This window comes from Wolffia australiana, chromosome 5 (genome assembly GCF_029677425.1).
Source record: "Wolffia australiana isolate 7733 chromosome 5, ASM2967742v1".
Classification (NCBI taxonomy): domain Eukaryota; kingdom Viridiplantae; phylum Streptophyta; class Magnoliopsida; order Alismatales; family Araceae; genus Wolffia; species Wolffia australiana.
The window spans coordinates 8454124-8477009 of NC_135839.1; the positions used below are offsets into that span (position 1 = coordinate 8454124).

The following is a 22886-nucleotide window of genomic DNA, read 5'->3' on the forward strand; positions in this document are numbered from 1 at the left end:
ACTGATCTTATTATGGAAGAAATACTTTATTAACTTCATGATTTTACATTTGTTATGGATATCTGGTGTCAATACCGATATCTAATATCAATACAAAAACTAATAATGATATCTAGCATCAATAAAATTATCGGGAACCAATAGGCTTTGCCCGTCCCGATGCCGGTATCGAGATGGATGCTGTATCGGATATCGAAAATGAAATTTCCGATATCTATTTTCTTCGATATCTGGATACCGGATATCGGCATCGGATATCGGTTGCTACAGTGCCGATATCCGATACCGGTATCCGTCCCGATATCGGCATCCGTCTCTGTCTCAAGGGGACAGATGACGGTACCGGATATCGGATGTGGATATCAAAAACATATATCCACATCGAATTATAATAAAAATAATATTATTTACCAGATATCTTACATTTTGCATAGATAAAGTGGGCACGGGAGTACCAAAAGAGCTTTCTATTTGGTCATTCATCTCATTTATTATATACAGGTGAGTATTTTGAATTTCTTCCATATGAGATAGAAGGATTCAGGTTTTGTGTTAAACTCGGAATCCCTTTATCCCATATGGAAGGAAATAGAAATCTTTGTTTCTAGTTATTGGACGCTGTACTCTTTTATTAAATAATTAATATATATATATAAGACTCTTAAAATATGGCGATAATTGATATAGTTATTATTTTAACATTAAATATATTGTCGACTCATTTATTATATACAACGAAACTTTTCTAATATCTTCCATGTGGGATAACAGGATTCTGAGTTTACATTAACTTTGAATCCTCTTATCCCATATGGAAGAAAAAAAAATTTTGCACTCTATATATTAACCGACATTGAAAATAAATTAAAACTACTCAACGCATATTAACCTTACAGGTAAAATGAGATTTGTAGCTTATTTTTATCGGTCGATACCGGATATCGATATCTGGATATCGGTACGATATCCGGATATCGAAATCTGATATCCGGTATTCGATACCCATTTTCTCTAACCCCTTAGAGACGGATATCGACCGATATCCGATATCTGATATCTGACACTGTCCCATTTTTTACCGGATATCGGATATCGGTTGTCCGATACTGGATGACGGACGGATATCGATTGGGCAATCCCTAGGAACCAATATCAGTATCATCAATAAAAATACTGATATATAGTATCCATAATAATATCCAATAAAGGACATGAAATAGAAAACCATACAAAGGATTCAGTTGTTAGACATATGTGGTCTACAAACCAACTGCTTATTCCATGTCTTGATTAATATTCAATGATAAAATATATATTCACTATAATGCACATGTGATGTTCATAATAGAACTCCATGCATACATGCAATGACTAAGTTAATTATGATGAGATCACTAGTCTTTAAACATGTGTTTAAAACATTCATAATTAAATGATACTCAATGAGGATACTGAAATATCAGGATATACTAACACTGTCTAATCTCACTTAAATAGTGAGTATGAAAGATCTTATAGTTATTAGTGTAGAATTATAAATGACATATAGGGGGTGTTCTTTGGGGGAAGAGCACACTGACCTGATCCTCATGAATCATTATGGTATTATAGCTCTCGTCAACCTGGTTGATTCATGTCACAGTTGCATAAGTTATTCTTAGACCTGAGACATCAAAGACACCTTATGTATCGACGGTTGTGCTTTGAATATGATATATGAGTCTCTAGTTAGGGGATTCCAAACCATCCTACCTTGAATGTAGCAATATGTCCACTAAGATGATTCTGTGAGAAAGATGGGATCATCCACCCTCAATATTAAAGGAAATTGAATCAAGGAAAATGTTGTAGTAAAATCACCGGCCAAGGTAATAGAAATATCAGAGGTGTTCCCCGATGATTTTTCCATGCACCAGTACTAACTTAAATGACCTATTATGGGTTTCATGATTGACTGTACCCTATGTGATTTGGGAGTCTCACACAGATGATGGATTATATATATATGGCAACTGATGAAAATAAAGGTTCCATAAGAGAGTTGACAAACTCCTTTGTATGTTCTAGAGCATGAGTTGTAGCTTGGCACCCCATGGACCGACAACTTAACTAATCGATTGAGTGAAATCAATCCTTGATTAATTAAGCTATATGTGATATAGTTTATTAATAAGGTCAGCCCAATAAAGATCATATGATCAAGGTTTTTGGATGCTGGTGGATATCCTCAATGTTTGGGGACTTTTATTAAATGTTCTCGAGGATAGGAACTTTTAGAAAGGGAACCCTCTTTTAACACCCATGTGGGTCAGTTTTAATGCCCCCCTCTATTTTGTTCCTCTTAACTAAGTGTTGCTTTCAGTGGGGACTAGAGGCTACACATCTGAATGGCTTGAAGGTGCTCACTTAAGGAATCAGGAAATTGTGGATTCGATTCATACAAAGGTGACATTTTTGGTTTTTTACGTTCTTGATTTCGAGATCTGTTTTTTATTCAATTTTCTGCTTCACTATCAAGTTTGGATCATCTTGATGGAAGACACAAATCACAACATTCGTATCATAGCCATGCTACAAGATTTCATCGACATGAAAACCATTAAAAATGACATCCAAAAAATGCTTATTGGATGTTGTTTCTCAAAGGTGCAGGCTCCCAGGACCATAGTGTTGATTGGTAGTGCTTGGAGTTTCTTGGGTGGGCGCCACTAACACTATGGGTAATGATATTAGACTTTTGTGGTATTATATATTGTAAATATTGGCATCAGATGTTGATATCATTATGAATAGATTTTTGTTCAGTGAACCACTGCACAACTGCCATTTAGCCTTCTTTTGTGCCATATAGGAACTCTGATGGCGCGGCACCGTCCGACACCGCAGGATCGTCACGCGAGGAGCCAGCACCGTCATCGAGCCCGCCACCGACACGTGTCCAGCCGACACGATGAGCCGCAACATCGACGCGCAATCCTGGATTCAGATATACGGCGTGACGCCACCTTCGGATCACTTACTTTTCTCGTCATCGCTTTTTATCTTTTCATCTTTTTCATTTTGTCTTTTTAAGGAGGGGAAGAACCCATATGAGGATTCCTTCCCCTCCCAGCATACCTTAGTGGGCCTAACAACCCCTCTATTTTCTTCCTTTTTCTCTCTTCCCTTTTGTTGTTATGGGGACCCATTTTCCTCTCTCATATAAAAGGGAGGGGAGGGCGCCCCCCCTACGTACTCTTGAATTTTATGAAGTTATAACGGAAGAATTTGAAGAGTCACGCTCGTGAGAGGAGGAAGAAGAAGAAAGAAGAAGAAGAAAGAAGAAGAAGAAGAAGAAGGAAGAAGAGGAAGAAGAAGGAAGAAGAAGAGGGAGGAAGAAAGGAGAAAGGAGAGAGAGAGAGGAGAAGAGGGTCGCCGCTGCCCCGCACCGCCGCCCTTTCTCCGCCGTCGCCGCGGCTCCGGTCGCCGCCGCCCTGCACCGCAACCCTCTCGCCGTCGGCCGCGGCCGCGTCGTCGCCGCCCTTGCGCCGCCGTCTACCCACCGTTGCCCGCAGTTCCAATCGCCGCCGCCCTTGCACCTCCGCCCTACCTCCGTCGCCCGCGGTCCCCTCAGCCGTCTCCATCGCGGTGCCGTCGCGCCTGCTCCTGCGCGGAGTTAGCGTCGCCACGCGCTCCGCCGCGCCGCACCGGACGCCGCCGCCTGCGCGCTGCGACACGGGCGGCCCCCGCGTTACGCTCACAACCTCTCCCCGCGCTGACGACGCCGCCGACGCCCGCTTACGCTCGTTGCCGTCGGTCTCTCCCCGCTCCAGCGCGCTCGTGCGCTCGCCGCCGACTCCCGCGCGCGGTGGCCCAAGATCTGTGGGCACCCTCCGTGCGACCCGCGGCCGCACGCCCACCTCACGCGCCACCCGCGCTGCTCGTGCTGTCGTGAGCCTGTCCGCGCGCTGTCGGCGTCCCTCCGCGACGACCGACGCCGCTATGCGCCCAGCCGCGCGCTGACTGCGCGTCCGGTTGCCGCGCGCAGTGCCGCCCAGTGCGGAGCCCGCTCATCCTACCGCGCCCGTTCGCCGCACGCTCCCCGGGTGACCGCGCCACCATCTCATCCGCCTCCTGCACCAGCCCAACGTCGGCGTCACCTCGGCCAGGCCGCACCCTCCGGATCTCAACTGACACAAGATAACTGTCGCCAGCGCGACGAAGTTACTCCGCCCTGCTGCCCTTTCGTCTCTTACGTATTGCCTCCTCCGCGCTCGGGTTAGATATAGGTGAGCGAGAGAGGTTGAGAAAACGACGATTATCACTAAGAGAGTCTTACCTGCCCGATACGAGTCAGATTTGCCCGACGCGTGTGAGCACTTCAACGGGGTTTCCCTGTTCGGCGACGCACTCGCCCTCGACCCTCTCTGGCGAGGTTCTGGAGGTCCGTTTGACCTCACCAGAAGCGACGTCGTCAACCTCTGGAACGGCAACACCGCACTACGGCGCACGCACGTACTACAGTAGATCTCCCACGCATCGTCGTCATCATTCATACCTGCCCATCTGCATTCTCGGACGACACTGCCCGTTGTCGTCCGATTGAGATCCTGACTCGATACCGAGCCACTACCCTCGATGTCGACCGGACCACGTCTTGACGACGTCCGGCATCAAACTCAACAATATGACCCACTGCTATGGAGCGCTATAGATATCTAAAATACTGGTGCTGAGTTGCTGTAGCCACAGTTCCACATTTTATGTTGTAGCCATGGATATCTATACCACATGATCATGCTACTCAGCTTGACTATCTGATAGGATGAGTCAATCTGGTAACTCAATTAGTTAATCAATCACACACAATCTCTAACTGGGCATCATGTTTATCAGGCCACTTGAAGCATGAATTTTCTCTATTGAAGTTACGTTCACATCAATCAGATCACAACCTAGATGAGTGAAAAATCTCTAATTCTTACGATTCTTGTAATCAAAACTCAGTTTTATCACTTGAAAAGAGAATTTCATGAGAGAAATAAGGAGAAATACTTTATAAAATGGGTAGGCGGTTTATTATGGGATTTGAGGTAAGGGGCTGGAATAGAAAAATACCCAAATAATTTAATTTTATGGTAATTTATTCATCCAACAGTTGATAAGTAAATATAATGTGGACTAGACATTGGACAAGTGAAAAACCGATGAACAATATACATATGTTCTACTCTACAACTGTTTCCCTTAAATTGTCTTACCCAGGTTTCATAATCACTTGTATATCATTATCAAAAACATCTAAATATTTTTATCATTCACATGAATTCATCATTATTGATCATGTACTACACGAGCGCTAAGTATAATCCTAGTGTATTTTTTGATGAACTAAACTTTGGGTTTACTGTTTTAACATAAGTTTTAATTAAAACCGATTTTTACTAGTTATAAAAAACATACATGTCTTTCATTCTAAAAAATAAACATACTAATTAGAACTGAAAACCTTTTATAAAATGCATGTACATCCAAAACACACCAAAAGTACAAATAGAAATCCCCATGTTTTTTTTCAAAAATGAAATTGAGTTCTCAGATTACATGAAGAGAGATAAACTCTTAAAATATTTTATTAAGATAGAAAACATTTAATATTCATGAACACATATTAAATGAATTCACAAAAAAATAAATTTTGTGCAATTATACTTGATATATTCACCTTGAAATACGTTTACATTATTTCACAAATATAATGAAAAATGGTGACGATGGTGATGATGAAGAACAATCACCCGATCTAAAATTTTAAGGATGGATTCATCATCATCTGTCAAATTATTGTCATTGTCTCCTCATCACTTCATAAGATTTGATACGACCACTTTCTGTGTTGAGGAATTTTGTGAAAACTTTTCTAGGACTTTTGTTCTTGGTTATCATTGCTCATCTAAACTTCATTTTTTCGCATAAGTATTATTTATTTTGCATAATTTAACTATACAAAATAATACTTTGATATATTTTGATGTCAAAATAATCAAATAATTATGATTTATTAAATTCCAACATAAATTAATATATTTATTGGGAATTGAAGCTACAAAGTTATCCACTGACATTTGGTTGTCGAAAACATTCTAGAAACATAAAAATACCTGTATTGATTCTTAATAATTCAAAGTGGTATATGATTGTTAATATTGAATTTATATTTGTGAAGATGTTAAAATTTTTTGGAAAGCTATGTTTTAGAGCCTTGTTATAAAAGTGTAGATTTTACATGATATTTGGATATCTGGAATCTTTAAAAAATATATTAAATTATTAAATATAAAATACTTTTTCAAAAATAATTGTTACAAAATTTCAAGAGAAACCAAAATATTTGTTGGGCGTTCTAGCTGCACATTCTAGAGTTATAACCAGAAATAATGTACATGCATTGTCAAGAAATTAAACAGGCAATAGGATTCTTACCATTTTTTTCATGTGTCTGAAGATGTTACAATTTTTGAATATGATACTTTCATTTATTAGACTTTAATCAGCCAATGGATGAATGCAAATTTCCATCTATGAAGATTATTTCCTTATCCCATATTGAAAAGATTCCAAGCGGGTTAACTTCTTGTTGTTGGATGATAAATGCTATGATTGAAATTATTTAAAGATAATGTTTTTCTAGCAGAAAAATTACGCGAGATGAACATAGAGAATTAAAGATATTCTTACAAAAAGATTTATCAAGCCCAATTCAAAATCCTCTTAAAGATAGCAGTGAAAATACCACGTTTTGGGGTTAGTAGTGGGTTAGGGCTACCAAATATCCATCGGTTAAATGGACCTATCTCATTTTTCTTGTATTTTTTTTAATTTATTACTTGTTGTAACCAAAATAGACCTATGACAAATGGTAATGCGAAAAATTCATGAGTAAGGTTCATATATACATCCCACTATGTTTTATTTGTGCAAGTTAATCCCATGAGCTACATCTGTGACTTCTTTCACAAAGTATCTAAGCGTTTTTGAGGGAGTATATGTATGTTTAAAAATTCAGAATCCAGTGATGACCAATATGATACATATAGTAGTACAAACACTTATTAATTGACAATATTTTTATTTTGAATGCAACTTATCATACTTCAGCGAATGGAGAATAGCTAAAAACATTTTACCCTGATTAAGAGTACAATCTTCTATTTTCATGCCATTCAGCCATTGGGCTAAGAAAGTCAGCGGTCCCTGTATTTTACCTTTGTTCAAGAATCAACAACTCATTTAACATTCCATCCAATAAATCATAAATAATTATTAGGCATTATTGCATGACAAATATTAGTGCAACATTTGATTCCATTTTATATGACCCTCAAGAGCATAAGATTTAAGCTTTATTAAGTTAATGGACTGCACAATCGACATTCACATTCAGAAAGAAGCCCACATAACGGAAAAAAAAATATGCGATGAACTGTTTCTATCTGGAAATACACCAAGATGCATTTTAATCATTTCTTAACCAAGGAAAAAAAGTAGCAAATAGAAATGATTATTTAAAATAGAAATGTCCAACTTAAGTAGGGGTCTCAGTCTCGTTCATGTTGGGAAACAGTGGGATTTTGTCAAACTTTATGTATTAATGCTGAAGAAGACATCGTAAACGACTCTACCTCGGACCCGGGCTAATATTTTTTACTGAATGTGGTGTGAAATAAATCGAATCTGAACCCACCCCTGAGGAGGTTTCCCTTGATCTCTCAAGTGCTTGGCACTCCTTCAATTGCATGACAACATCATTTATCGGTGGCCTGTTCCTCGAGTAGACGCTTGTACATGCCAGTGAAATTTCTATAAACTTCCACGCCAAATTCACATTATACTGGCCTTGCAATCTTTGGTCCACAATGCTAGCTATATCGCCGCGTTCTAGTTTTGCTTGGACTTCCTGGGTTATGTGGGTTCGGTTTCCGTTGAACGTAATTGGAGGCTTGCCAGTAATTAGCTCAAGCATAACAACACCAAAGCTGTACACATCACTTTTCGTATTTATTCTATTTGTCTGGAAGCATCTGCATAAGAATCCATGGAGATTAGAAAAAGGACGGTATACAAATATTTAAGTAAGAGAAGAATAATTTAATTTAATGAGACATACTCAGGGTCCATATATCCGGGGGTGCCCGCTAGAACTGTTGATAAGTGAGTGTTACCATCATTTTGTTGGAATGATCTAGACAGCCCAAAATCTGCGAGCTTGGCCTCGAATGATTCATTTAGTAGGATGTTGGAAGTCTTCACATCTCTGTGAAGAACGGGCAGCTTGCATCCATTGTGCAGGTAGTCAAGTCCTGAAATTTAAATTATGATATTCTAGAAAAGAATAGCTGCCCATCAATCTGATTTAAAATTTAAAACTGATTTGGGAGTCTAACCTTGCGCAGCTTCAAGAGCTATTCGAAGTCGCGAACCCCAACTTAAGAAGTTACCATCTGTAGAATTACCTGGAAGTAGATCATTTATGTGAGTCCTCTCTATGCAAATAGTAAAACCACAATCTTTAGGGATAAATTTTGAATTCTGTCAAAAAACCTGATAGATGATCAGAAAGAGAGCCAAGAGCAACAAATTCATAGACCAATGCAAGATTTTCCTTGCAATATCCCAACAATGACACCAGATGTTTGTGATGCACTCGAGTCAACAGTTTAGCCTAAAAATATTAAAATGTACATCAGTCAAGGCATTTAAATGATGAAATGAGAACACACCATAATATTGTAGCTAGAACTCAGTTGGTGGTGATTATTGTTGATTATGCAATATTCAGAAATGTTTGTCACCTCAGCTCTGAACTGTCTTACACCATGAGCTGATATTTGAGAAGGTACTTTTACTGCAACTTGAATTCCATCTCTTAAGAGGCCATAGTAGACAATTCCAAAGGCTCCTCTTCCGATTGACCGTTGAAAATTATTTGTGATGTTTTTGATATCAGATAATGAAAATAAATGACTTTGAGAATGAAACACATTTTCGTTGTTGCTCAATGAGGTTGGTGGATTTTCCCTTGGTTCCATCCTTTCCAGAGTCCCTACAACAGAATAAAATGTTACTACAGTTCTTAGAATGGCAATCTGGGCGTTTCTCTGGACTAAACCTGATTACCTTCCGCAACCTCCGCAACTTCTGCAACGTTTTTTTTTTTCTTTGTGTTTCTTCTATTGAAGGTGCAAACTATCAGTAGAATCACCAGGAAGAGCAGAACAGCTGCTGACCCTGCTACTACGACAGGAACGATAAATTTTTTTTTCTTTGCTTTTGCTACTTCTGTCGTCACGTCGCACAAGTTTACCCTACTACACAGAATGGGGTTGTTGCTGACCCTACAATTTCATTACAAGATATGGTAAGAATATGCAGGAATCATTTCAGATTTTGTTCAAACAGGAAAAATCTTAGAATATAAATGGATAGATCATCAGGCCCTTTAATGTAATTTTTATGAAGAAAATAGGTTTTCCTCTATTTGTTTTGGTGGGAACAAGACATAGAGAGCAGTTATTTTATTTTGCACTCATATATGTCTAAAAAATCTCAATATAAAGTAATTCACCAGTATGCATATTCATAAAGGAAAAATTAAGGTTTTTAAAAAGGTTTCACTGATAGAAGTTCTTGAAGTTTATTGAGTACATCTATCAAAACCATGATTCATCTGTTTTCTATCAAATAAAAAACTGAAAATCTAAAGAGGAGCCAATGAAAAAGGAATCAATCTAACTACATGTTGCATTCATAACCAGACGATAGTGCTGGTGTTACAGGATTTGACAAGTATGATATTGAAAAATGGTAATATAGAATTGTGAAGTTTCTTGTTACTAGAACCGTGAAGTCTCCAAAGCATCATACCTAAAATGTGATTAAAGAAACAAACTTTCTTGAAAAAAGATAAGTGGGAAATGTGCCACTCATACAAGAGAGAAATGGGCCTATGCGCATGGGACCATTCACTTTAAAATTAAACGATATTTGCTATAAGGCCTAATAGATGACCTTAAGGGTAACATGCATGAGGATTAAGTAAGGGATCATGCTCACACCCACCCTCAAGTTGGGGCAACCATGCTTTAACGCCATGCTTGTTCAAAATCCTAGAAAATACACTCCCTAGAACTCTTTTGTGAGCATGTCAGCCATCTGTTGACTTGATTACACATACTCCAAGAATAAAATCTTCTTGTGAATTTTCTCTGGGGTTGTCGTGTCATAATCTATCCCACACATCTTAGAGTAGCCCTGGGCTACTAGCCAGGCTTTGTAAATCTCCAGAGCTCCATTTGACCAGAGCTTCAAGTTGTAGATTCCCCACACCTAATTGTCTACTTGCATGCTAGTAATCGTAATAAGATCCATGTCTCTTTCTTTATAAGAGAATCCATCTCCTCATTTGTCGCCTTCATCAGTTTCTCATTCCCCAATGCTGCACCAACTTTCTTTAGGATGCAGATAAATTCAGTGTTACTAAGGAAGCGTGCAGTTCAGGCAAAATATTCTTACAGGAAACTACATGATTCATGGGATATAGAGGTTACTGAGTACATGTATGTTTTCATTTTCCAAGGGAAATCTGCCAATCCTGATAGTTATCAATCACTTGCACCATTTTTAGCCTGATCTGAGTTCTGAAATATTTTTGGTGACCACAAACATGTACTGCTCTCTTTTTTATCAGTCAGGTCTGGGTATCCCATATTTTTTTGCACCTAAAGCTCATATGACGGAAATAACCTTTGCTACACTGTTTCGTCATATACGATGTTCTTCAAGGTATGGAGTCAGGTAATCAGAGGACATACTAGGGTTATTCTCTCAAGAGATTGGCAGCAGCAGATTATTGAAGTGGGAAGGACATGGTTCTACCTCTACTGCATGTAATCCTACTGCAATGGAAATAAAGAACTTTGTCTAAAATTCAAAGGTCACATCAAAAGTCAGATAATATTTCATTGCGCCCATATGGTCGGTGATACACATGTACTTATGTTGTGCAACCAAACACCTTAGGAAGTATAACTTCCCTAAGTACTACGCCAGTGAATGCATCCTCCATGACCTTCAGCGGACTCCTAAATCTAATATTTTGAGAGGTGGAGAACATTCATCAATGCTCCTCCCCTCAAGTATTTTGGAACATCCTTCTCAACGATTAGTGTTTGGCCAGTATCAACAGCATGGTCAATCTTCCTCTTAACCACCCCATTTTGTAGTAGGCTATACACCCATGCAGATTGCAGAAGAATAACTTATTTCATGACAAACGTGATTACATTATTGATGCCTCAAATTGTTTGAGTATTGTATGCCGCACGATATTTTAAGGATAATGTCGGGAATCTCTCCCTTATTCTTCAGAAGGTGCACCCAATTGATCCTTGTGTACTTGTTGACCAAGACCATTAAATATCTTGCCCTGGTGATGGATGTAGTAGGGATCGGATCCCATGTATCAGCACGAACAATGTGTAATGACTGAAAACTTCTTGCGTTCTTCTGAACAATGTCTTGAATATCTTTGGTTTTTGTACGTAATGTCTGTCGTTTACGTAAGAAAACTATAAAGAGAACTTACTTGATGTACAGGTCATAGAGGTTCAGGTGGTGTGCACATATCTCATCTCTTCTTTTAAGGCATGAACCCATAAAGTTGCATTGGAAGTCATGTACTGGGAGGAATTGTTCTAACCAGCATCAAAATTTCCAAAAGTCATTTCTTCCACGTTCTAATGGGCTCGTATTCTGAGCTTTCTGTAGGTGCCAAAATTTATTGTTGGTATGCCCATGATTCTTACAACAGACATTATGTTCACAACCAACCATCTAATTGCTCTGCTGCATTCATGTCAGTTTACCTTTGACCATTTGACCTGCCTCTATGTCATCCTTTTGATTTCCTGGTAGAAGGTAAAAGTTTTATTCTTCTTCCAGTATGATCTGGATAGCTCTTCTCCATAGTAGGCATGTTCTTCGATTCAAGATCTGCCTTGGAAAAAAACTTGTTAAAATCATAATGCACACTTTGAAATTTTGTTACAAACCTCCCAAAGACTTACAACAAATGTCACAGAAAAGAAAGGTAGGTACCCGTTCACTCCTAGGAAGTGGGAGATTGGACAAGGAAAGTCTATACAAATAAATCCCTGTCCTGAAGAAAGCATGAAGGGTTTTTTTTCTTTTGGAAATTTGAGAAGTCAAGCTGGATGTGAGATCCTCCATCCAAAAGAGGGGAACGGCTGATGTGGCTGAGTTCCTTGTCTACAATTTGACATTCTCTCTATTCACTTCTCTCTCATATTGTCCTGGTCTTCTGTATCTCAAATCGTGGACATTATCAGATCAGCGCGTATTATACGGATTTTCTTTCAATTCTTGTTGAGAATCTACCTTGGGACTATACCAAATTTGCACATCTTATTTTGCAAATTACACTTCAATAGAACTGAGTCCGAAACCTGCAGAGGTGGATAGTGGTCCAACTCTCTCTGTATGACCTGTAGCTCAAATGCATACTCAACCAACCTCTTATTGCCTTTAGACATATGTCTAAATTTGGTTCTCAATTCATAGATTCGCCCTATGTTTTTCTTGGCGTTACTCTTATGAATATGATCCTATACATGGTTCGCATTTGGAAATTAAACAATTGGCATCATCTTTTTCCCAGGTGTTGTAGTATGGATCATTGTATTGATTTTCTTTGAAATATGCTCCTTCAATCCATGTCCCTTGATAAGCCTCTGACGAAGACTTATCAAACCAAGAAGAGGCGCAAGTTGAATTTTGCGCGTGCAAACTGATGCAGCAAGTGGGAGCATTTTGAATAACAACTGGAATACCTCTCTATATACATAAAGGGCTCGTCTTTCCAGGGAATCATACAAGAAGATGGAGATCTTCAGCCCCGTGTACCTACCTGAAGACCGATTCCGCTTCCAGCATCTGGCATTGCACAGGAGAGTTGACCCTATAGTCTACCTATTCTTGAGTTTGTTCTTACTTCCTGTGACCTCAAGTAAAAGTGTGTTTGTTTGGTTCTTCCTCTTTTTTAGTGGATCTGAAGCCAGTTGACTTACCTATTAGTTTGGCATTCGATTCTTGAAGAACTTCTTAAGATCTACTGCCAAGAATTCTCTACTGATCTGCATCTATTCAGATTTACCCAAATCGATTGGGATCTTAACATCCCTCTAGTATGATTCAAACTTCAAGGGTTCAGACACCACTACTAGGATGATGCTCTGATTTTTCAATTTTCGAATGTGCTAAAAGATAACCTTTTCCAAAAGAGTAAAACATCATCAAGTAACTATCTCCAACAATTTGTAAGACAGAGTAGGTCTTTCAGTCAGCTCCACCTTCAGACTCAATTCACAGTAGATTTCTCCGGTGAATTTGACAAACTCTCAACTGATAAGCACATAGAGGGTGTTATAAAGCATCACGTGCTAGGTCACAGTTCTGCGGGCTACCATCTTCATTCAGAAACCAACTTTCTGGACAATTACACTGTTATCTCAATAGCTCACCTTCTTGGTCGCTACACGTAAGTCTCATAGTTTAAATATGGTTTCAGGGCTAAGGTAGTAGTTTCCAATTGCTCAATAACAATGATATGCGATGGTTACTTTTTTGCCGTCAAGGTTGCAAACTTGCAACCTTGGTTCTGAGACTATATTAAGATTCAAGCACGATCAACTATATTCAAAGCTATTGCTAGTAGCAAGGGTACCCCTTTCCCCGATTATGCAGGGTATCAACTCTCCCCCACAACACCTTGTGCTGCCCTATTTTATGGACCATGTATAGAGTTTGTTGCTTCCAAGATTTGAAACTACAACATTCGCTTTGGGACCATGTGTAATTTCCTGTCACTTGTCGCAGTCAATACTCCACAGATCCAAACCTAATTATCTATTAAGGAAAAACATAATTTCTAATGAAATGATAAGTGGGAAAACCACACTTATACAAGAGGGACATGGGCCCTAAGTTAATGGGGCCCATTAGTTTAAAAAGAACGGTATTTCTAATAAATGACCCAAAAGGTTCCAGCCATTAGTTTACCTAATAGTTCTAGCAAACAAGAATTAATAAGGATATAAAGTTCACACCTCAACTCTAGTTCCCCTTTCCGTGATCTTGAGAGAAGAGCTTGTGGAATATCCCCTGTCAAATTATTGCCTTCCAAGTTCCTAGAAAAGGAAAATACTTCAGAAAAAATGGTTCATGCACTTGGGATTTAAATTTTTTAAATCCATGACTTACAAGAATTTGAGGGCTGGAAGTAGCACAAGAAAAGATGGAATTTCTCCAGTGATATTGTTGTATGACATGTCACTGAAAACAAATGCAAAGAAACATCTTTAAATAAATGTACATATCGTATCAAATAGCACATGAACTTGGATATATAAACGTGGTCTTACAGTGAGGTTAGAGACGTAAGATTGGCTATAAAAGAAGGAATTTGGCCACTCAAACTGCCCTGAGACAAATTCCTGAAATACATTATAATTAATTCTCCTCCATCATAGCTTTTCGTACTATGTTTCATTCAAATGATTGACATATTCTTGAATTTATGGAGGAATATTTGTATGTGAAGACAAGTGGATAAAAAAACATGAACCAAAAAACAGATTCATACACTCTCACCAAACCTATATACTTTTATCTATATTTTTTAAATGCACATATCTCTTTCTCCCAATAAATCTAACTGAAACTCACAGAGTGGAAATCCTGGAGTAGTTTGAGGAATCCAAGATGCATCCTACACCCTCCCAGATTAACTTTTGCGGAAGACATGGATCACCCTGCCAGTTCTTATTCACGGAATAAAATGTCTTCAACCCCTGCATTGCCTCGACTGAAAGATTGTGGACAACTAAAAATTGATCAGAAAGCAACACTTATTCCTGAATGAAAGGATGAAAAGAAGGAATAGTTTACCTTCACTCTTGTTCGTCGGAAGCAAGGGAAGCGGTCTCAAGACAAGGGTTTCTAAAGCGTTTATCAATGGGGGATGGGTGGAGTTTGTCGTGGCGCGAAGAGAAAAAGTCAATCCCCCAGTCAAGGCAGGGGAATCCCAATATACCACGGTCTCTTGAAGGTATGAAGGCCGTATTGGGCCAATAAGAAGCTTGTCGCCGGTGTAAATGTTGAACTCTCTGATCCCCTTGACGGGTAATTGCAGGAGCTCAGCAAAGTACATGACAAAGACGGTGCTCTCGTCGGGTGTTCCAGAAGTAATGATTTCAAAATTCTCAGAGACAGAAGATCTGGTGGCGGCCGTTTGAAGCACCACTGGAGGTGCCACATACTTAAAATTACTCACCGGAGAAACGGCGTTGTTGTTAGATATCGGTGTTCCGCCGATCCATGGATACCAACCGCGATCGTAAGAATCTTGAGGAAACCTGAGATTACGAGACCAGACAAACCGCGATCGTAAGAATATTGAAGAAACCTGAGATTACGAGATAAAAAAAACGGCGATCCTAAGAATCTTGAGGAAACCTGAGATTACGAGATCAGAAAAACCGCGATCGTTAAGAATCCAGAGGAAACCTGAGATTATGAGATCAGACAAACCACGATCGTAAGAATCTAGAAGAAACCTGAGATTAGACGATCAGACCAACCGCGATCGTAAGAATTCTGAGAAAACCTGATGTTAGGAGATGCGATCGATGAAGAGGAGCAAAGCCGGAAGAACACAAGTTCAGATCTAAGGAAACGGAACTGAAGTTTTGCCCGGATCAGACTAAAATTTCAAAAAATACCTTTATAAGAAGAGAGAGAGAGAATAGCAAGCAGGGGAGAGAGAAAGAGAGAAGAGAGAGACAGAGGGATATAAGAGAGCTAGAGGAGAGAGAAAGAAAGAACGAGAGAGAAGGCAACAAATTCAAGAGAGAGAGGAGAGAGAGAATAAATAGGTAAGTGGAAGAGAGATATGGAGAGGCAGAGCATGAGAGGGAGGGATTAGAAAAAGACATAGGGAGAGAGGATAGAAATAAAGTAAAGATAAATGTAATAAATTGGAGAGAGATAGAAAGAGAGCGATAGGAGAGAGGAGAGAATGAGAGAGGAAGAGCAGGAGAGAGGGAGAGAGAGAGGGGGAGAGAGAGAGGGGGAGAGAGAATGAGAACGAGAGCGAGGGAGAGAAAGAGGGAGACCTATGACACAAGGAAAGAGAAAGAAAGGAGAGAGAATGAAAAAGAGAGATAGGAGGCAAGGAGAAAGAGGAGAGAGAGCGAGAGAAAGAGGGAGAGAGATAGGAGGCAAGGAAAGAAAAAAAAGGAGAAAGAGGAGCGAGAATGAATAAAAGAGATATAGGAGGCAAGGAGAAAGAGGAGAGAGAGCGAGAGAAAGAGGGAGAGAGATAGGAGGCAAGGAAAGAAAAAAAAGGAGAAAGAGGAGAGAGAATGAATAAAAGAGATATAGGAGGCAAGGAGAGGGAGGAGGGAGAGAAGGAAAAAGATATCGTATAGAGAGAAGGAAAAAGAGAGAGGATAGAGAGAAGGAAAGAGAGAGAGAGGATAGAGAGACGGAAAAAGAGAGAGGATAGAGAGAAGGAAAAATAAAGAGAGAGGATAGAGAGACGGAAAAAGAGAGAGGATAGACAGAAGGAAAAATAAAGAGAGAGGATAGAGAGAAGGAAAAAGAAAGAGAGAGGGTAGAGAGAAGGAAAGAGAGAGAGGGAGAGGATAGAGACAAGGATATATATATAGAGAGAGAGAGTAGACAGAAGGAAAAAGAGAGAGAGGATAGAGACAAGGAAAAAGAGAGAGAGGATAGAGAGAAGGAAAAAGAGACACGATAGAGAGAAGGAAAAGAGAGAGAGCATAGAGGCAAGGAAAGAGAGAGAGGATAGAGATGAGAAAGAGAGTGGATAGAGAAAAGGAAAAAGAGAAGGAAAACGAGAGAGGATAGAGAGAAGGGAAAAAGAGAGGATAGAGCGAAGAAAAAATAGAGAAAGAGGATAGAGTGAAGAAAAAATAGAGAAAGAGGATAGAGTGAAGAAAAAAGGGAGAGCATAGAGAGAAGGAAAAGAGAGAGAGGATAGAGATAATGAAAGAGAGAGAGAGAGAGGATAGAGAGAAGAAAAAGAGAAAGGGAGAGGATAGAGACAAGGAAATAGAGACAGAGAGTAGAGAGAAGGAAATCGAGAGAGAGGAGATAGAGAGAAGGAAAAAGAAACAGAGAGAGATATATAGGAGGCAAGGAGAGGTAGGAGAGAGCGAAGGAAAGAGAGAGCGAGAGAGGTGAGAGACGGAGAGAGAGAGAGAATAGAGAGAAGGAAAGAGCGAGAGCGAGAAAGGAGAGAAGGAAAGAGAGAGCGAGAGAGGAGAGGAAAGGAAATGGAGAGCGAGAGCGGATAGAGAAAGAAAGAGAGAGCGAGAGAGGAGAGAGACGGAAAGAGTGAGTAAGATAGATAGATAGATAGAGAGAGAGATTGAGAGAGATAGAGACTAGAGAGAGATAGAGAGAGATTGAGAGATATAGTGAGAGAGAAATAGAGACTAGAGAGAGAGAGACTAGAGAGATATAGAGAGAGAGAAATAGAGATAGAGAGAGACAGAGAGATAGAGATAGAGATAGAGAGAGAGATAGATAGAGAGATAGATAGAGAGATAGATAGAGAGAGAGAGATAGAGAGAGAGATAGATAGATAGATAGATAGATAGATAGAGAGTTAGAGAGAGAGAGACCTGATCTGTTCAGTAGCCCCGAAGTTCTTCCTATCCCAGTTCACGAGGAGAGCCAGCGAAGTCTCCACCTGAGTGTAGACCGATCCCGCCACAGGCCGCAGATCGAGCTGCGACACGAAGGGCACGCCCCCGCCCGTGTTCACCAAACACACCTGCACGCTCTCCCCCCTCGCCAAGAACACCATCTCCGCCCTCTGATATTCCTTATATTCCATCGTCTTCCACAGATTAACTCCCAAGTACAGATCGAACGTCGGCGGCCTTCCAAGCCCGTCGTAATTCCCGTACAGAAATTCCCCCTTCACCCTGTACTTGGATCCGGCCTTCACCGGCCCGAGCGTGTAGCAGTTCCGAGCCCCCTCCGGGAAGCTACGTAAGGTGGTGTAGTACGATTTCCACGTCGTCAAGTTCGTCTCCGGGGAAACCCTAGAATTCACTCCCGTGCTCGCGTAGGGCTCGTCCGCTACGTACGAGATCCCGTCGTCTGTGTCCGTGTATTTTCTCCCCATCCCGATGCCGCAGTCTATGGAGATGAACCCTAGAACAGGAAGGACAGATTGTGGATTATGAATTGCAATTTCCGGCCAAGTAATTGATTTCTTGGACGGTAGATCGAGAGATACAAGGAACCATAGGACAGGAAGGAGAGATTGTGGATTCTGAGTTGCAATCTCCGGCCAAGGGATTGATTTCTTCGGCAGTAGATGGAGAGATACATCGAAATCTAGAACAGGAAGGAGGGATTGTGGATTCTGAATTGCAACTTCCGGCCAAGTAATTGATTTCTTTGACGGTACATCGAGAGATACATGGGACCCTTGATCATGAAGGAGAATTTGTGGATTCTGAGTTGCAATTTCCAGCCAAGTGATTGATTTCTTAGGCAGTAGATGGAGAGATACATGGAAGCCTAGAACAGGAAGGAGAGATTGTGGACTCTGAGTTGCAATCTCCGGCCAAGTGATTGATATTTTGGACAGTAGATGGAGAGATACATGGAACCTTAGAAAAGGGAGGAGAGATTGTGGATTCTGAGTTGCAATTTACAGCCAAGTAATTGAATTCTTGGACGATAGATCGAGAGATTCATGGATGTACGCACAAAGATTGCTTAGAACGGGAAAGAGAGATGTGGATTCTGAGTCGCAATCTCCGGCCAAGTGATTGAATTCTTGTGCGATAGATGGAGAGATACATGGAACCCTAGAACAGGACGGATAGATTGTGGATTCTGAGCTGCAATTTCCAGCCAAGTGATTGAATTCTTGAACGGTAGATTGAGAGATTCATGAAACCATAGAACATGAATGAGAGATTGTGGATTCTGAGTTGTAATTTCTGACAAATGGATTGATTTCTTTAACGGTAGATGGAGTGATTCGTGGATTCCTAGAACAGGAAGGAGAGATTGTGGGTTCTGAGCCGCAATTTACGGCCAAATGATTGATTTCTTGGGTAGTAGATGGAGAGATAGATGGATGTACGCACAAAGGTATAGAAAGATAGATGGATAGACATAGAAATATGATTCGTAGAGAGATAGATGGAGAGTGAGATTTGATAGGTAGATAGATAGAGAGAAATATGGAAGCCAGGTGAGAGGTGGATATATAAGGAGAGAGAAATGTATGACACGTAGACAGGTATAGACAGAAAGAGATGAGAGAGAGATGACGATATGATAGGTAGATTGAGAGATGTATGAGAGAGATATGATAGGTATATAGAGATAGAAAGAAATAGAAGAGAGAGACAACGATATGATATATAGATAGAGAGATGATAAGTATATGGATATAGAAAGAAAGAGAGAGAATTATATTGAAAGGTAGAGAGAGAGAGAGAGAGAGAGAGAGAGAGAGAGAGATTGAAAGACCAAAGTATATTGGAAGGTTGATATAGAGAGAGATGTAGCTTGCTTGAGAGAGGGAGAGAAGAGGAATAAGAGATAGAGATAGATAGACAGACAGATAGAATTACAGATTGATGGATAGATAAATAACGATACTGATTGATAGATACCCTCTACACGAACATATTCATTCATAAATCCATTGATTAGACACCGGTGCACACTCAGATTGATCAACACATCGGATTAATGAACAAATAAACGAACAGAAAGATGGATCGATGGCTAGATTGCTAGATAGAGAAATACATATACCCATAGATTGTCCCACGATCATACGCCTGGAAATCAAGGAAACAAGAGGAGATTGAATAATCTCGACATACCTTCCATGGACGGATTCTGGGCCGAGACTTCCAAGAACAAGAAGCAGAGCACCACCGCAGAGAGCAACATCGTGGCGAACAGGACAGGTTGAAACTCTCCTTCGCCTTCTCCTTTGTATCTTCTTTGAGGCGACTTTGATGTCTTACAGCGAGTGCCTAACGCGCTATTGACTCTTTTCCACCCGTTATCGATATGCGACGGGATGTCGCTGTTTAAAACTAGTGGTATTTCTGAATGGTTATTGCATTATACTCGGAGATAGTTACGATTCGTAAGAATTTTATGAATTTGAGAGCCGATGTTTCCACGAAAGGAGTTTTTTTCAGTGATAGTTATGTAGAAGTTTTACAAAAAACGGGACTTTCAGACCCCGGTTGTTTGGCTAATTTCCCATTATATTGTTGACGATTATTCAAGTAGATAATTGGTCTTCTGCGTTGAATGGCTTATCCGTCGGAATATATGTGTGTAGAAAATCTTCTTCAAATCGATTGTCAACGGTTGATTCCTTCCCAGTAATACACGTTTCTTTTAAGTTTGTCTTTTCTTTGTAAGTCTGGCCCAGCTATTTCAAAACAAGCTGTAATCGCGTGAGTTCCATAGTGTCCCATCTTCTCCTGCTGGTGAAGAGAGAGAGATAGAGAGAGACAGAGAGAGAGAGAGAGAGAGAGAGAGAGAGAGAGAGAGAGAGAGAGAGAGAGAGAGAGAGAGAGAGAGAGAGAGAGAGAGAGAGAGAGCGAGAGAGAGAGAGAGAGAGAGTTATAAGCAAAACGTTGAAAGAGAGAAAAACAAATACATAGAGTTCTTATGCACAATAACTATCAAATTTAAAATTGTATCCTGTTACTTTTGACTTTTCTTGCGCATCTTTTCACATTTGTTGCCATATGTATCCTCCCTCTGACTGCATCTTCAGCCACGCTTTCAGTTGCCTCTTCTGGCTTTTCAAATTTATGTTGAAAATTTTCATATTCATATTAAGCAGTACCTCCCACATTGACTTAATAAATTTATTATCGTCGATAACTGACGGCTTCAAAAACCATTCAGGGTAACTAGTAGTATTTCTTCTGCAAAATTGTTATCTTCGTATGCCTGACACAGCCTTGCACATAATGAACAGGCTCGGCCTGTGCCTTGGGAAACACTCAGTTCGTAGTTTTCTCAAAGTAATCTCTCTCATTTAATCTAACCCGCCGCGGGGGAGTGCAGTTAAAAATATACTGTAAGACCTAATATAACTGACGAGCAAGGGGAATGGCGTCCCTTGTCGGTGGTGGCGTTCGTCGTTGACGTCTTCGTAGGTGCACGAGGTGGTGCAGACAGATAGGTGGAGCATGCTAGAGACGGCACGGTGGGGCTCGACAGGCGGCGGGAACTTGCGGCGCTAGAGCGATTGTCAGAGAGCGGAGGCGAGGAAGACTTGGAGGGTTGAGCAACGGCGGCGGGGCTCAAGCGTTCCACTGAGTTTGCTTGGCACAACCAGGGCAGCCTCAAGCAACGCAACGCTCTACACAGGCTCTGATAATGGCTAGAAGGGTGTACTTCGACCACGTGGCTGTGTGAGGGATTGACAGCCCTAGGGTCGATGCAGGACAACGTCAGCGGCAAGCTCGAGAGGTGTGGGATACGTTGACGCACACACCAGCTCAAAGCGGGTAGAAGGCATTCCGTTCGCTTGGGCCAGTCCTCTGGGTGCAGGCACGGAGGCTCGTTTGGAGAACTGCACAGTCGGTACACGAACGGCGGGTCGATGCTTTGTGGCCAATAGTGGTCAAGACACAAGTAACATGCATGCGCGTTGACTAGGATGGGCTGTAACCGTGGGCTGGGACTCAGGGGAGCCCTTGACGAAGATGCCCGTGTGGTGCCTGCTCATGGCGTTAACCAGAAAAATATGAATGCAAAAAGAACACATAAAATCATACCATCGGCGTCAGATTTTGATTTTGCACGATTCTGTGTAAGGCAAGAGGGCGACCGGCGGATGTTGGGTTGCGTTGTCGAGAGGGACAACGAAGCCGGTGAATCTCTTTTTCCGTTTGCCCTTCCACCCTTCTCTTTCTACTCTTCTCTCCTTCCTCTTCCCCCTTCTCCTTTCCTTCTTTTCTCATTGTGAGACCTTGTTGATGAACAATAACTGCCAAATGCTATTTCTAGATCTGAAAGAAAGACTGCCCATCATGCCCTTATATAGGGCCATGATGGGCCCATTACGACAGTCACTTAAGGGGCCCAACAAGGAACCCCTCTTACAACACTTAAAGTAAAAACAAAAAGAGGGAAATTTTTAATGGTTTTGGAGTCAAATCATGAATAAGACACAACGATACGGACGCGTCACGACGAGCAAGGTGAATTTGCCGTGACGAACACAAAACATGAAATTGGACAAACAAAAATGGAGAATTATAACACGAGCACGTGTGTGGACGTGCATTGCCCGAGGTATTTAAACCCGGGCCTCTTCACGGACGTTTTGGCATGCCGGTCGGGCTGGACACGGACTGGCGGTGATGCTGATGATGACAAGGATGGCTCCGATGACATTTTATCGATGTTGTTTGGGCGTGCTCCATCACAATGCATTTGCACAATTTGAGTTGCTCATTAATTTTTCATCTGATTTGGACTTATTTTGAATTAATAAGATTAAATATGAATTATAGTTTGACCAAATATGAAACATAATGTTTCACTCAATTTTTAGCTCTCTTCTTCAGTTAAATATAATTTGATTGAGTGAATGATTTTTAAAGTTAACCCTTTTTGTTTTTGGATCCGGCCTACACTCATAATCATAGTCTATTTTATATATTTCAGTGAGTCTGGGACTATTCTTGATCCACAAATCATGTGTTTGAAATGACTGCACAAATTTT

At 40.6% G+C, this 22886-nt stretch overlaps 1 protein-coding gene across 2 annotated transcripts; it reads right to left on the bottom strand.

Annotated features, from left to right (window-relative positions):
* Positions 1 to 7524: 7524 nt before the first annotated feature.
* Positions 7525 to 20176, bottom strand: LOC144702954 (putative LRR receptor-like serine/threonine-protein kinase At1g05700). Of its 2 annotated transcripts, none has more exons than XM_078574983.1 (13): positions 20004 to 20176; positions 17766 to 18303; positions 15004 to 15470; positions 14782 to 14938; positions 14478 to 14549; positions 14317 to 14388; positions 14163 to 14243; positions 9157 to 9374; positions 8832 to 9082; positions 8581 to 8701; positions 8424 to 8492; positions 8147 to 8339; positions 7525 to 8060 (listed from the first exon to the last, which is right to left on the bottom strand). In XM_078574983.1, the coding sequence occupies exons 1-13, from the start codon at positions 20071 to 20073 to the stop codon at positions 7658 to 7660; spliced, it is 2712 nt and encodes a 903-aa protein (XP_078431109.1). In that variant the 5' UTR covers positions 20074 to 20176; the 3' UTR covers positions 7525 to 7657. The 2 variants fall into 2 exon arrangements, with proteins under 2 accessions (XP_078431109.1, XP_078431110.1); XM_078574984.1 differs by having other exon boundaries at positions 14782 to 14920; positions 20004 to 20174.
* Positions 20177 to 22886: the final 2710 nt, after the last annotated feature.